Genomic DNA, 16,306 nt, shown 5'->3' with positions numbered 1-16,306 from the left:
GACCTGAAAGTGGCACATGGCAGAGTGTGGCGATGGAGACAGCAGCAATGGGAGGCCGTACAGGGAACCATGAGAGACTCTGGACCTGGCAGCAGCATGAGGAGGCGGTATATAGGGGCCTATGGCAGATTAGGGGCCTGGCAGCAGCTATAGGAGGCCCATAATCTGCCAGCACCCTATGTCAAAAAATTCAACACACCAGCAGTGTGAGGAGACCTGAAAGTGGCACATGGCATGAGACACTGTGGACCTGGCAGCAGCATGAGGAGGCGGTATATAGGGGCCTATGGCAGATTAGGGGCCTGGCAGCAGCTATAGGAGGCCCGTAATCTGCCAGCACCCTATTTCAAAAAATTCTACACACCAGCAGTGTGAGGAGACCTGAAAGTGGCACATGGCAGAGTGTGGCGATGGAGACAGCAGCAATGGGAGGCCGTACAGGGACCCATGAGAGACTCTGGACCTGGCAGCAGCATGAGGAGGCGGTATATAGGGGCCTATGGCAGATTAGGGGCCTGGCAGCAGCTATGGGAGGCCCGTAATCTGCCAGCACCCTATGTCAAAAAATTCAACACACCAGCAGTGTGTGAGGAGACCTCAAAGTGGCACATGTTTGAGGCATGATTCATGGCGGATTTAGTCAGTTGTGTCAGGAACTGGTGGTTTGAAATCCAGACTAATCCATGCCTGATTCATTTTCACAAACGTGAGTCTCTCCACACTTTGGGTGGACAGTCGTGTCCTCCGCGGAGTTACAATACCTCCTGCCGCACTAAACACGCGCTCCGATGCCACGCTACTGGCCGGGCATGACAGCCTTTCAAGGGCAAATTCAGCTAGTTGGGGCCAAAGGTCAAGTTTCGTTGCCCAGTAGTCAAGGGGATTGTCTACCTCGGTTGGCAGGGTGCTGTCCAAGTAGGCCCAAGCCTGTTTGAGGTCCTGCTCCAGGTCCACCTGATGCTGCTGCTGCTGCGGCTGGTTAGTAGTTTCCTCACTGCGCTGGTGAAGAAAGCTACTCATCATCGACTGCAGACTGAGGCAGCCGCTGCTGGTGGAGCTGCCACTGCTCCTACCACCCCACCCCTCCCCTGCTGCCATGGCAGCGGAACGCGAGCGCACAGGGAACACAGTGTCTGAGGATGGACGTTGGCGCACAAAGGCAGAGACCAACTGACTACATAGGTGGTTTTTATAGTACGTTATTTTGGCCTCCCTCTCAGCAGGTGTGAAAAAGGCCACCATTTTTGAATGGTAGCGAGGGTCCAACAAGGTGGACAGCCAAAAGTCATCCCTCTGTCTGATGGTTATTATTCGGCTGTCGCTACGCAAGCAACCGAGCATGCTATGGGCCATTTGTGCCAAGGAATGCGAGGGACTCCCTGCCTCCATCTCCACAGCATACTGCCACGGTGCGTCTGGGTCCTCTGTCTCCTCCTCCTCCTCCTCTACCAGATGCTCCTGCTCCTCCACTCCTGTCCGCTGAGTAGAAAAACCACCCATTTCACTCAATAATTCCTGAGCACAAATGTCCTCCTCTACCTCCTCCTCTTCTTCCTGTCCTGCCCCCACAGGGGTCATGTGGCGTTGAGATCTGTGCGCCACGTCTACCGCACCCTGACCAGCCATTGTTAACAGCATTTGTTCAAGGACGTGCAACAGAGGAATGACGTCGTTCATCCCATAGTCCTGCCGACTCACGAATAGCGTGGCCTCCTCAAAGGGCCTGAGCAAGCGGCAGGTGTCACGCATGAGCTGCCAATGGCTGACATCGAAGTTACACAGGGGAGTACCTTTATCCGCTTGTAACATCAGGAAATCGGTGATGGCCTTTCGCTGCTCGTAAAGGCGGTCTAACATGTGTAGGGTTGAATTCCACCTTGTTGCAACGTCGCAGATCAGGCGATGATGTGGAATTCCGTTCTGCCGCTGCAGCTCAAGGAGGGTGTGCTTTGCGGTGTAGGAATGGCTGAAATGCATGCAAAGTTTACGTGACATTTTAAGGATGTCTTGCAGTGGGATGGTGGATTTTAGGAACCACTTGACAACCAGATTGAACACGTGAGCCATGCATGGCGCATGGCACAACCTTCCTTGACGCAGAGCAGACACCATGTTCTTTCCGTTGTCGGTCAACATGGTTCCGATTTTCAGTTTGCGCGGAGACAGCCATCTGTCGATTTCTCTGTTCATTACACTCAGAAGTTCCTCCCCTGTGTGACTACATTCGCCTGGACCTGGCAGCAGCATGAGGAGGCGGTATAGGGGCCCATGGCAGATTAGGGGCCTGGCAGCAGCTATGGGAGGCCCGTAATCTGCCAGCACCCTATGTCAAAAAATTCAACACACCAGCAGTGTGTGAGGAGACCTGAAAGTGGCACATGGCAGAGTGTGGCGATGGAGACAGCAGCAATGGGAGGCCGAACAGGGACCCATGACAGACTCTGGACCTGGCAGCAGCATGAGGAGGCGGTATATAGGGGCCCATGGCAGATTAGGGGCCTGGCAGCAGCTATGGGAGGCCCGTAATCTGCCAGCACCCTATGTCAAAAAATTCTACACACCAGCAGTGTGAGGAGACCTGAAAGTGGCACATGGCATGAGAGACTGTGGACCTGGCAGCAGCATGAGGAGGCGGTATAGGGGCCCATGGCAGATTAGGGGCCTGGCAGCAGCTATGGGAGGCCCGTAATCTGCCAGCACCCTATGTCAAAAAATTCAACACACCAGCAGTGTGTGAGGAGACCTGAAAGTGGCACATGGCAGAGTGTGGCGATGGAGACAACCCACCGACTGTTTTGCTCGCTGCCAAGCTGCCACCCTCTTCTCCTGATGATGCGGAAGCAATAGCCTGATGACGACGAGGCTGCCAAGTGCGATCAGCCTCATCATCATCAATTAGGGTCTCCGCCTCACTACTAGCCCCCTCGGCTGCGTGTGGGTCAGGAGACAGACCTGTCTCTACACCGGCTACCGAGCCACTCTCCTCGCCACTACTTCTTCGCCTGGCTGCTGAAGAGGCGGATGTCTCCCCCCGTTCCTGACCGCCCTCTGTTAGCTCTTCCTCACTGTACTGGATGACACCGGGAGCACTAGCCTCTGGCTGCGAATAGTGCTGCCTCGACCCCTTCCTCTGCTGCCACGTCTGCTCGCTCCTAAAACATTGCCTCCTCTGCCACTCCTCTGCATGTTGTCTGACATACTCTTTAATTAAACGATTCTGTGTCCCTGAGTAACAATTCTGTGGCCCTAAGTAACGGTTCTGTGGCCCTCAGTAACAGTTCTGTGTCCCTGAGTAACAATTCTGTGTCTGTGCGAGTAACAATTCTGTGGCCCTAAGTAACAGTTCTGTGGCCCTCAGTAACAATTATGTGTCCCTAAGTAACGGTTCTGTGGCCCTCAGTAACAATTCTGTGTCCCTGTGTAACAATTCTGTGTCTGTGCGAGTAACAATTCTGTGGCCCTAAGTAACAGTTCTGTGGCCCTCAGTAACAGTTCTGTGTCCCTGAGTAACAATTCTGTGTCTGTGCGAGTAACAATTCTGTGGCCCTAAGTAACGGTTCTGTGGCCCTCAGTAACAGTTCTGTGTCCCTGAGTAACAATTCTGTGTCTGTGCGAGTAACAATTCTGTGGCCCTAAGTAACAGTTCTGTTGCCCTCAGTAACAATTCTGTGGCCCTAAGTAACGGTTCTGTGGCCCTCAGTAACAATTCTGTGTCCCTGTGTAACAATTCTGTGTCTGTGCGAGTAACAATTCTGTGGCCCTAAGTAACAGTTCTGTGGCCCTCAGTAACAATTCTGTGTCCCTGATTAACGTTTCTGTGGCCCCAAGTAACAGTTCTGTGTCCCTCAGTAACAATTCTGTGTGTGCGAGTAACAATTCTGTGGCCCTAACAGTTCTGTGGCCCTCAGTAACAATTCTGTGTCCCTGATTAACGTTTCTGTGGCCCCAAGTAACAGTTCTGTGGCCCTCAGTAACAATTCTGTGTCTGTGCGAGTAACAATTCTGTGGCCCTAAGTAACAGTTCTGTGGCCCTCAGTAACAATTCTGTGTCCCTGATTAACGTTTCTGTGGCCCCAAGTAACAGTTCTGTGGCCCTCAGTAACAATTCTGTGTCTGTGCGAGTAACAATTCTGTGTCTGTGCGAGTAACAATTCTGTGGCCCTAAGTAACAGTTCTGTGGCCCTCAGTAACAGTTCTGTGTCCCTGAGTAACAATTCTGTGTCTGTGCGAGTAACAATTCTGTGGCCCTAAGTAACAGTTCTGTGGCCCTCAGTAACAGTTCTGTGTCCCTGAGTAACAATTCTGTGTCCCTGAGTAACAATTCTGTGGCCCTGAGTAACAGTTCTGTGTCCCTGAGTAACAATTCTGTGTCTGTGCGAGTAACAATTCTGTGTCTGTGCGAGTAACAATTCTGTGTCTGTGCGAGTAACAATTCTGTGGCCCTAAGTAACGGTTCTGTGGCCCTCAGTAACAGTTCTGTGGCCCCAAGTAACAGTTCTGTGGCCCCAAGTAACAGTTCTGTGGCCCTCAGTAACAATTCTGTGTCTGTGCGAGTAACAATTCTGTGGCCCTAACAGTTCTGTGGCCCTCAGTAACAATTCTGTGTCCCTGATTAACGTTTCTGTGGCCCCAAGTAACAGTTCTGTGGCCCTCAGTAACAATTCTGTGTCTGTGCGAGTAACAATTCTGTGGCCCTAAGTAACAGTTCTGTGGCCCTCAGTAACACTTCTGTGTCCCTGAGTAACAATTCTGTGTCTGTGCGAGTAACAATTCTGTGTCTGTGCGAGTAACAATTATGTGGCCCTAAGTAACAGTTCTGTGGCCCTCAGTAACAGTTCTGTGGCCCTCAGTAACAGTTCTGTGGCCCTGAGTAACAGTTCTGTGGCCCTGAGTAACAGTTCTGTGGCCCTGAGTAACAGTTCTGTGGCCCTGAGTAACAGTTCTGTGTCTGTGCGAGTAACAGTTCTGTGTCTGTGCGAGTAACAATTCTGTGTCTGTGCGAGTAACAATTCTGTGTCTGTGCGAGTAACAATTCTGTGGCCCTAAGTAACGGTTCTGTGGCCCTCAGTAACGGTTCTGTGTCCCTGTGTAACAATTCTGTGTCTGTGCGAGTAACAATTCTGTGGCCCTAAGTAACAGTTCTGTGGCCCTCAGTAACAATTCTGTGTCTGTGCGAGTAACAATTCTGTGTCTGTGCGAGTAACAATTCTGTGGCCCTAAGTAACAGTTCTGTGGCCCTCAGTAACAATTCTGTGTCTGTCCCTGAGTAACAATTCTGTGGCCCTAACTAAAGTTTCTGTGGCCCTAAGTAACAATTCTCTGGCACTCAGTAACAATTCTGTCTGTCCCTGAGTAACAATTCTGTGGCCCTAATAACGTTTCTGTGGCCCTAAGTAACAATTATCTGGCACTCAGTAACAATTCTGTCTGTCCCTGAGTAACAATTCTGTGGCCCTAATAACGTTTCTGTGGCCCCAAGTAACAGTTCTGTGGCCCTCAGTAACAATTCTGTGTCTGTGCGAGTAACAATTCTGTGTCTGTGCGAGTAACAATTCTGTGGCCCTAAGTAACAGTTCTGTGGCCCTCAGTAACAGTTCTGTGTCCCTGAGTAACAATTCTGTGTCTGTGCGAGTAACAATTCTGTGGCCCTAAGTAACAGTTCTGTGGCCCTCAGTAACAGTTCTGTGTCCCTGAGTAACAATTCTGTGTCTGTGCGAGTAACAATTCTGTGGCCCTAAGTAACAGTTCTGTGGCCCTCAGTAACAGTTCTGTGTCCCTGAGTAACAATTCTGTGTCTGTGCGAGTAACAATTCTGTGTCTGTGCGAGTAACAATTCTGTGTCTGTGCGAGTAACAATTCTGTGGCCCTAAGTAACGGTTCTGTGGCCCTCAGTAACAGTTCTGTGTCCCTGTGTAACAATTCTGTGTCTGTGCGAGTAACAATTCTGTGGCCCTAAGTAACAGTTCTGTGGCCCTCAGTAACAATTCTGTGTCTGTGCGAGTAACAATTCTGTGTCTGTGCGAGTAACAATTCTGTGGCCCTTAGTAACAGTTCTGTGGCCCTCAGTAACAATTCTGTGTCTGTCCCTGAGTAACAATTCTGTGGCCCTAACTAAAGTTTCTGTGGCCCTAAGTAACAATTCTCTGGCACTCAGTAACAATTCTGTCTGTCCCTGAGTAACAATTCTGTGGCCCTAAGTAACAATTCTCTGGCACTCAGTAACAATTCTGTCTGTCCTTGAGTAACAATTCTGTGGCCCTAATAACGTTTGTGGCCCTAAGTAACAATTCTCTGGCACTCAGTAACAATTCTGTCTGTCCCTGAGTATGAATTCTGTGTCCCTAACTAGCGTTTCTTTGTCCCTAAGTAACGATTCTGTGGCCCTAATTAACAAATCTGTGTCCCTGAGTAATAGTTCTCTGTCCCTAAGTATCGTTTCTCTGTCCCCAAGTATCGTTTCTGTGGCCCTAACTCTGTCCCTGTCCCTAATACAGAGCGGTCTGCCTCTGTTCAATGACTGCAGGCAAATGAAGAATTCCAAAATGGCCGCTATTTATAGCTCGACCATTACACAGTGCTAGCTGGCTGGCTGCTGATTGGCTGATGCGATCACATGTCGTTGAGGAATGCATTATGGGTCAGCACGCCTTGTCTGCGCGCCTTCCCAGACATCCCCGCTCCGTCGCCGCACATGTCAGCCGCCATTTTCGGAAAAATTTCGATTCGCGCGTCCGAATTAGGCTATTTTTCGGATTCGGCGCGAATCGAAATTTTTCCGATATTCGACTCGAATTCCACTTCGGCTACTTCGATTCGCTCATCTCTATTTAATTCAGTGATGGACAGAGGAGCTCATGGTTGCAGGTCTCGCGAGAAGATGCATTGAACTGCTGAGACATATAGTTCTGTATGGACTGTGCTTTTCTTTCTGCACTGCTGTGACTTGCAGTTCTGCATTGTCTGTGTGGCTTTCCAGACACTGGAAATTTCCTCTACCTTCTGCTCTCCCGTCAACTGTGGCCTGTGTGGTCTTGAAGCAGCGGCCAGAACACACACAGCCCTCCGAGGACCTGTGATGAGTTGGTGAAGGACCTCTGCCCTCTGGACCTCTTTCACCATGCCACTCTGCCCAGACTTCCTCTGCTAAGGCCACTGTTGGCTGGTTAGTCCTCAAATTGCTGCCCTGTGCTCCTGGACTTTGCTGTACCAGTTTGTGGCCTGCTACTCACTGGGCCAAGATTGTTGCTTTTTGACTCTGGACTAAGCTCTGCTTTACTAGAGTGCCACCCTGTGCCAAAGACTTAGCGCCTGTTGTGCAAATCCCTGTCCATTCCTGCTGTGTGTCCAGTTTCTTGTGCGGATTAACCCTTTGCCGTCCAGAACTGATATCTCTGCTGTGTACCCAGCCTGTGTTATGGACTTAACCCTTTGTCTGCTGGAGTCCTGCCATCCCTGTAGTATGTTCAGCCCTGTGTTACAGATTTAACCCTTTGCCCACCAGAACTCTACTATCCCTGTTGTGTGCCAGCCCCATTTTGCGAACTTAGCCCTTTGCCTCCCAGAACTCTGCTATTCCTGACTTTCAATAAAAGCCTTGTGTGTACTCCTGCTCTCCGTGTGTTCTGTTCCACCCACACCTTCGTCACAGTTCCTATACTACTTCAAGGTGACTTATATGTGACTTGTGCCCTTAGACTTTAATGGATGTTGCCTCCAAGTCGGATCCTCATCTATATTGATGTGATTTTGTGATTTGGATCCGACATTACAGGACGATTACCCAGGCATTCCATGAAAGTTGCTTCAGAGTTGCTTCAAAGTAGCACTCAGGTTGCCTGGCAAAGTCTCACTGTAAGTAGTGCGACTTTTAGGCCATAGTTGTGTGAACCGAAACTCATCCCTTTTTGTTTTGTGCATTTGTACTATTTTGAATATGGGTTTGTATCTATGCTTGTACAGCTATACTTTATTTTTTGTGTAAATAAAAAAAAGTTTGTAAACAAAAAAACAAAACAAAAAACTGTCCATGGAGATCTGTAACAATACCGCAGCCTAATGAAAAAAAAACATTTTATTTCAATGTTTTCCATGTAGTGATTCCATAAACTAAGCCTATTAGGAGTGAATGGAACACTTTACATAGTTTTAGCAGTAGCTCTTCTATTTTAATACAACCGCTTTTCATTTCTATTTACCTTCCTTGCAGTTCTCCCCTTCACTGTCTTCCTCCAGCTGTTCAGAGGCTGTCAGGAAATCCTCCTCTATTGATGACACCGAGCAGTTGGTATCATCCTCTGCATGCAGTGGGGAGGTATCAGCCTGCAAATGGTTCTCTTGGGCCAACTCCAGACCCAGCAGAAATTTATTCAGTTCCAAGATGATATAATTTGAAGAGATCATCTCTGGAGCTCCCTCTCTCTGCAGCAGGCAAACCTCATCCGGGCAAAATATCTGTAAGACAGTAAAGCAATATGTGTGATTTCTTATATACACTGCTCAAAAAAATTAAAGGAACACTAGTATAGCATCAAGTCAATTAAACTCCTGGGATAGTAATCTGGTCAGTTAAGTAGCAGAGGGGGTTGTTAATCAGTTTCATCTGCTTTGGTGATAATGAAATTAACAGCAGATGCACCAGATGGGCAACAATGAGACAACCCCCAAAACAGGAATGGTTTCACAGGTGGAGGCCACTGTCATTTTTTTCCCTACTCGTCTTTTCTGACTGTTTTTCTCTAGTTTTGAATTTGGCTAGGGTCAGTGTCACTACTGGTAACATGAGGCATTACTTAGACCCTACAGAGGTTGCACAGGCAGTCCGACTCCTGGGCCAGAAGCCAATCAAATGTGGACATGGCCACCATGTATGTAGGACCTCTCCATGCTGACAACACCCCCTAAAACATCTGTCACTGCTGCCAGGATAAGCGTGGGCAAGTCTAGCCAGGACCCAGTACCACTGCAGGAGTACTTTGTAGGCAGCCCCAAGGGTGGTGGTGTTGAATCAGCATTTCGCTATCCTCGTCCAGACCGTGCTCCAGTCTTCTCCCTCAATACTAGATCGGCTCAGGTTCTTTTTAACACTCCCCATTAAGCCATTGTCACTGTAAGGTGCAATCTGTCCACAACCTCTGTTTACTGTGCCATGCGTAGTGTTCCACAGAATCTCTTGTTATGTGTGCCCCAGGGTTTCCCCTAGGCCATTTACAATCCTGGGAACACCCCTGTTCACCACTGACAACAACAGGGAAGGCTCACAAAAGGCATTTTTGGAATCATTGGCTTCCGAACTCCAAGGACTCCAGTCTTGTATATGTATTATCTGAGTATTGTTATATATAAGAATCTGTGTTTATTATCCATAATATATTTAGAAGAGGTAAATGTGACCATTTTTCTCTATTACTTTGTTGGATCTGAAAAGAAGTGCTCATTTTTATGATAAATGTAGAAAATTGCTACATTTTTCTTGCCGTTTCCCCTTATGCTGCAACAGTTTCATTGTAAACCCTCTTGAGACATGAATACAATGCCTGACTTTACAGCTAGATAAATAGCTATGGAATGCAATGTGTCAGTGTTTAGAGGGATCTATTTAGGGAATTCGCTTTTGTTTGATGTGATGGCTCAGGAGCATAGTGGGATGTATAAGTGGGCTAGAATGGTCTGTATTTGGCATTAAAAAATATAAATCATGTAGGGTAATATTAGTAAATTATGGCGTTCAAAAATAGATTTCACTGGAACAGTACTGGAGACATTTTTTGACATTCTTATGGCAGATCAATACATATATAAACATAGATTCCTGAAGTCATTGCAGGACAAGTAGGAAATTCTACATGTCTTTCTGATTTGCATGGATAGAAAAAAGGGACTTGCATTAGACTAATCTGGCTTGCATCAGTGTTTACAAGATGATCTCAGATTGGTTGCTCTTCAAAGATGAGCTGAAACATCATGGCTGAAATTCACTAAACTTAGTGCGCACAGATTCTGGTGCAGCTGTAAACAGTAACCAATCAGCTTTTAAAGCGGTAGTAAACCCAAAAATTAAAAAAAATCTTCCTTCCTTTAATCCTCTGGAAATCCTCTGTAAAAACATGACAGCGGAGTGCTGTCATGTTTTCCAGAGTATTCCATCTTCACCCGGTCTTCCTTCTTGGTTCAAGATCTGCGGCCATCTGATTGGCCGAGCCCCAATGTCATCACTCCCGCACATGCACAAAGGGAGTTTCAGCCGTGGCATGCGCCGGTAATGATTCTACAATAAATATCTCCTAAACCGTGCATATTTAGGAGCTATTTACAGTACCTACAGGTGAGCCTTATTGAAGGCTAACCTGTAGGTACAAATTGCCAAAGTGGGATTACTTCCACTTTAACCACTTCCATACCAGGCACTTTTACCCCCTTCCTGCCCAGGCCATTTTTCAGGTTTCAGCGCTCTCACACTTTCAATGACAATTGCGCGGTCATACAACGTTGTACCCAAACTAAAATTTTATCATTTTCTTCACACAACTAGAGCTTTCTTTTGGTGGTATTTAATCACCGCTGGGATTTTTATTTTTTGCTAAATTAACAAAAAAAGACCGAACATTTTGAAAAAAAAAAAATTTTTTTCTTTGTTTCTGTTAAAAAGGTTTGCAAATAAATAATTGTTCTTCATAAATTTAGGCCAAGATGTATTCTACTACATGTCTTTGGTGAAAATAACCCAAATTAGGATGTATTATTTAGTTTGTAGGAAAGTTATAGAGTTCACAAACTATGGGATATATTTGAAAATTGATCAATCCTGAAGTACTGACGGCCAATCTAATTTCTTGGGGTCCAAGAATGTCAGAACAGTACAGATATCCCCCAAATGACCACTTTTTGCAAAGTAGACAGGCCGATGTACTTCATAACAGGCATGGCGAGTTTTTTGAAGTTGTAATTTTTTTGTCATAATTTTTCGAAAATTAAAAAATTAAAATAATTTTCACAATTTATTACATACTGTTACCAGTGCAGTACAGCGTCATCATATAACTGGAACAGCAGTGATCCGGGACACTGACTGGTGACAGTACAAAAAAAATGTTTTTGATAATTTTTTTTTAATTATTTTTTTTTTTGATAATTTTAAATTTTGTATTACTTTTTTTCTTTTGTTAAGATTTTTTTCATATTTCACTATGACCAAAGTAGTTACCATAGTAACATTGTACTACTTTGGGGAAGTGATCAGTATTTTTTTTTTTTTTTACACAATTTGCTTATAGCAAAGAATTACTTAGCATTTACCTGAATGACATTGATTCATTCAGGGCTTTTTTTTTGTGCTTAGCTGTGATTTGGCCATGGCTAATCACATGACACAGCTGGGCTGTGATTGGCCCAGCTTGTGCATGTGATCGCTGTGACCATTCACAGCTAGACACACCTGTATACAATGGATGGCATGAAAGGAAGCCATCCATTGTATACAACTGTCATTTGACCTGCTGTGATTGGTTACAGCAGGTCACATGGTACTGGAAATGGGGCCGGTACACAGATATGCCATCAGCCGTGTCCGAGGTACACGGCCGGTGACAGATCTGCGTGCAGGCGCACTGTGCATGCCTGTAAGGATGCCATATGGTGTCCACCCGGAAGGACGAGGTGTTTTGCCGGCTGCCTTTGTGCTATTGGCTGGGCGGGAACCGGTTAACTTCAGCTTGTTCAATTAAGCCTTGATAAAACATAGAAGCTGATTAATTACACAGCTGCACCAGTTTTAGGCTACTTTCACACTGATCCTTGCAAAAATGCTGCAAAAATGCAAATGCAGCTTTACTGCATATTAACCGTGTTTTCACCACATATTGTTGCGTTTTTTACAGGACGTGTGACTAAAAAACGCACCAAAAGTGCACCGCGAGTGTGTTTTTTATGCGTTTTTGCAACGTTTTTCATTTATTTCAATGGGGAGGTGCATTTTTTGTGCGTTTTTTTTACTACACCTAAACTTCATAAAAAATGCAGCAAGAAGGATTTTAAAAAATGCACCTGACCTGCCACGGATTAGGGTGAAGAGTTGCATAGGAATATATGGTCATGCGTTTTTCTTCAGCTTTTAAACAAAAAAGTGGAAAAAAAATGGATCAGTATGAAAGCAGTCTAGTGTCACACTGCTCCCTTGTAAAGATGCATGTGTGTTTTTACTGCATTTTTGTCACAGTTCCGGTGTGGTTTGCACCTGTGAAAAGAAAACTTGTGACTCACAAAACGCACCACGTGTGCATTTTACATTCATTTCAATGGGGAGGTGTGTTTTGTTTTTTTTTAATGCACCAAAAATGCTGCAAAAATGCAGCAAGCAGGACATAAAATGCAATGGACCCTCAACTGACCAGTGTGAAGAGTTCCATAGGATTTAATAGTCATTAATTTTTTGCTGCTTTTTTTATGCTAAAAGGGAAGAAAAAACGCAGCCTAAATCTCCCCCACTCTGTCTGAATAGTTCATATTTACTGGTGGTTAGGGCAGGACAACAGGCCTCTTATGCTCAGGTTTGCATGATGAACACTTAGTGGTTATGGCAGTCGTTCCTCGATATATGCTGGTTTTCCAAGATTAAGGAGCACTTACCTGTGAACTATCTGGTGCCGGCCCACATTTTCTATTTGTTAATCCACTAAACAGCACAATCTCATCCTCTTTCAGCTCTTGTGACCTCACTGAATTTATTAGCCGTTGCAAATCTGGAGACACTTCATCCAGCTTCTGAAAAATAAGAAACCACAGATATAAAACATTATTGAAGAAAGACTTCTATGAGACATTACCTCCTCCGATTTTTTATTAGATCCCTGTCTGTAGTGACATGGCATGTCTTTGTCACTTTCTGCCCTGTTGAGGATCCTGAAGCTTTGGTCACTTGAAGCTGAACTTGGACATTGCTCATCAAGGCTGTGAATGGAACATTGGGGCTGATTTACTAAATAGGCTATGCACTGCATGTGCAGTTGCTTTATATCTGAGGGGAAGCTCTGAAATGAGGCGAAGCTCTGCTGATTTTTTTCATTCAATCGTGTGCAAGCAAAAATGCTGTTTGTCTATTTTCCTTGCATCTAGAGCAACTGCACTTTCAGTGCACATGTATGGTGGGTCTTTATAACATATAATTGGTGTTCTCTGGATATCTAGGTACAGTGCTTGGAATTTTTTTTTCACAGGAACTTATATTATTGCATTTTTGTCAATGCGAATTGAGCGTATGATCAAAGAATGCAAAAGAAGAGCTCAACTTACCTTTCGTAAAGCTTCATGACTTGACTCCTCATTGAAAGCATTCAAATTTACAAAGCAGATCTGCAAAACAAAAAAGTTGAGAGGTTATTATTATTATTATACAGGATTTATATAGCGTCAACAGTTTGCTCAGCACTTTACAATATAACGGGAGACAATACAGCAACAATACAGTTATACAAGAGGGATAGGAGGGCCTGATCCTTGGAGCTTACAATCTAGGAGAGACTCAGAGAGGTTAATGAATGTTGTTTTTGAATTCCATTGAATGAGTGCTCTTACTTCCAGATGTGGTTTTTCATTGCATGTGAAGCATTATGTTGCTTACATGTAAAACTCCATTAGCCATAAGTATAGTGGATGGGAGGTTCTTAATGCCAACTTTGTCAACTGTAGCCCTACTTCAAATGATGAATTAATGCAACAGATACATGCCATAAGCCCATGCCACAGAGAAATGCCACATGCCCATGATGCAATGTCTGGGCAGTGGTCTGTTGGTGTTGGTAAGGTTGCAGGGTTGTTGCAACGTACTGGGCAGATGAAGCTGTGGGCACCCACTGTAACACACCTTCCAACTTTTTGAGATGAGTAGGGACACTTTTTAGTATAAAGTATGCAGGCAAAGGACACAGCACTGCCATGCCTCTGGTTACGATGACCACAAAGAATTAATACACAAATTGTGATTTTTTTACACCCATAAATGCTTTTTTCACCATTACGTTCCATTTATATTTGGGCTTTAAATTGGATAAAAGGTTTAGTGTAGTATGACAATTTTAGTAGGTAAATAGTGCATTTTATAGTGTTGTAGACATCAGACGAAAAAGAGGGACAACTGAGGAGGAAAGAGTGACAGGAGGACATGTTCCAAAAGAGCAACAGTCCCTATAAAGAAGGGGCAGTGAGAGCTATGCTATAAAACTGACAAACATGTCAGCATGTATATTTAGAGAAATCTCAGCAGAGCAGAATACACTGCATTATTCTTATAAAACACGTTAGACACAAAGATCATTTTCCTGTTTCAAAAGGGCTAAAAATTTTAAAGTGGAACTCCAGGATGATTTATTAACCACTTTCCCTCCTGAGGATTTACCCCCCTTCCTGACTAGACCATTTTTTGCAATACGACGCTGCGGTACTTTAACTGACAATTGCGCAGTCATGCAATGCTGCACCCAAATGAAATTTATGTCCTTTTTTTCCCCCACAAATAGAGCTTTCTTTCGGTGGTATTTGATCTCCTCTGCATTTTTTATTTTTTGCGCTGTAAAAAGAAATGACTGACAATTTTGAGAAAAAAAACTATAATTTTGACTTTTTGCTATTAAACATATCCGGTACAAAAAATCAAATTTCGTCATAAATTTAGGCCAAAATGTATTGTGCTACATGTCTTTGGTTAAAAAATTAATAATTGGTTTATGTGAAAGTTATAGCATCTACAAATGGCTGTACAGATACTGAATTTTTTTATTTTATATACTAATAGTGGGACTGCGGGACCGCAGCGGCCATTCTGACACTGGAGGGAAACTGACTGTCACTGACATCCCCAGTGACACCAATACAGTGATCAGTGCTAATAAAAAAGCACTGACACTGTACTAATGGCACTGGGCAGGAAGGGGTTAACATCTGGGACAATCAAAGGGCTAACTGTGTGCTGTGCTGTGTGTGTGCTTTATTGTGTACTATGCAGGGCAATACAAAGCAATGTGCAGGAGCTGACAGGGGAGAGATCTGTATTGTTTACATACAGGTCTCTCCGCCGTCGGTGATACACGCTGCCAGCAGGGAATCATCATCCAGGATCTGGTGATCGACAGGTGAGGCTGCCAATGGTAGTGCAGGTAGGGTGCATGTGCGCCCCCTACCTGGAAATGCAAAATCACGTATATATACATGATTTTGTGCACCCCTGCTGCCCTGTAGCAGGATTTTTTGCTATAGGGCAGCGGGAAAGCGGTCAAAAACAATGTTCAATTGTATACAATGAAATGTATTTTTACATACAAATGAGAATAAGTACCCAAATCTGACTTAGTATCAGGCTCTGTCATCCCCTGTACTGCAGCACTCAGAACAGAGGGATAGTACCTGGAGCCAGACTTTGCTGCATGTACATGTACTGAGAGGAAACTGCTGACAGGAGTCTGCAGGTAGGAAGGTGACCCCAGTATATTCCTCAACTCTAAGGCCCCTTTTACAAGGGTGGACTGATTGGGTCCACCTGTCCATTTTTCAGGTGGACCCAATCGAACCTCCATTGTCCTCAATGGAGCGGGAGGGACATGTGTCCATTTACACCTACCTGCATCCGAATCGATACACTAAAAACAGAGGGATGGGGATCTGTTCCCCATCAGTCTAGAGCACAGGTGTCAAACTGGCGGCCCTCCAGCTGTTGCCAAACTACAAGTCCCATGAGGCATTGCAAGATTGGCAGTTACAAGTATGACTCCCAAAGGTAGAGACATGATGGGGCTTGTAGTTTTGCAACAGCTGGAGGGCTGCCAGTTTGACTCCCCAGGTCTAGAGAATCAGATGACTGCCAGATGCAAAAAGAAAGGCGGTCTGTTTACATCCGACCGCCCATAGAGGAAAGCGGGCTGTGCCCATGTCTGCTCTGCATAAGCAGAGCTGACACAGACCTGTCATCTGCCTGTTCAGCCTGGATCAGCAGACAGATTCCCTGCTGAGCAGGTGGATCCGCTGGCGGAGTCTGTACGTATGAAAGGGGCCTTACAGAGAATGTAGTATCACTCTCCCGGCTGTGATGTCTGGCAAAAATGTATGAATTACATAAACCCCTAAACAGATTTACAAATCTTTTGGCAGATAAGACAACTTTTACATTTATGTAAAATTAATAGTTCCTGGTTAAGCTGAATGGATGGGTGTTTTTTTTTTAACAATGTAACCCTGTATTTTAACTGTGTATTTTTATTTTGCCTCAATTTCTACCATGAAGAGTTTGTAAACCATCCACTATGATCAGGTTCACAGAGAAAAA

General features: G+C 45.1%; 1 protein-coding gene across 1 annotated transcript in view; it reads right to left on the bottom strand.

Moving 5' to 3' along the window:
- The window catches only part of LOC149437649 (A-kinase anchor protein SPHKAP-like), a 274,296-nt gene that overhangs the window by 22,405 nt on the left and 235,585 nt on the right, over positions 1-16,306 (bottom strand). The window contains exons 4-6 of the mRNA XM_089660801.1: positions 13,285-13,344; positions 12,622-12,756; positions 8,196-8,451 (exon numbers count right to left, since the gene is read on the bottom strand). Of these exons, the coding sequence (XP_089516927.1) occupies positions 8,196-8,451; positions 12,622-12,756; positions 13,285-13,344 (451 nt within the window). The remainder of the gene's footprint in view (positions 1-8,195; positions 8,452-12,621; positions 12,757-13,284; positions 13,345-16,306) is intronic.

The sequence above is a fragment of the Staurois parvus genome, unplaced genomic scaffold (assembly GCF_062004578.1).
Source record: "Staurois parvus isolate SC_StPar_1 unplaced genomic scaffold, SC_StPar_1.0 ptg001277l, whole genome shotgun sequence".
NCBI classification, from domain to species: Eukaryota; Metazoa; Chordata; class Amphibia; order Anura; family Ranidae; genus Staurois; species Staurois parvus.
Note: the sequence above shows the minus strand (reverse complement) of the source record. Positions and strands in the feature narration are given on the sequence as shown.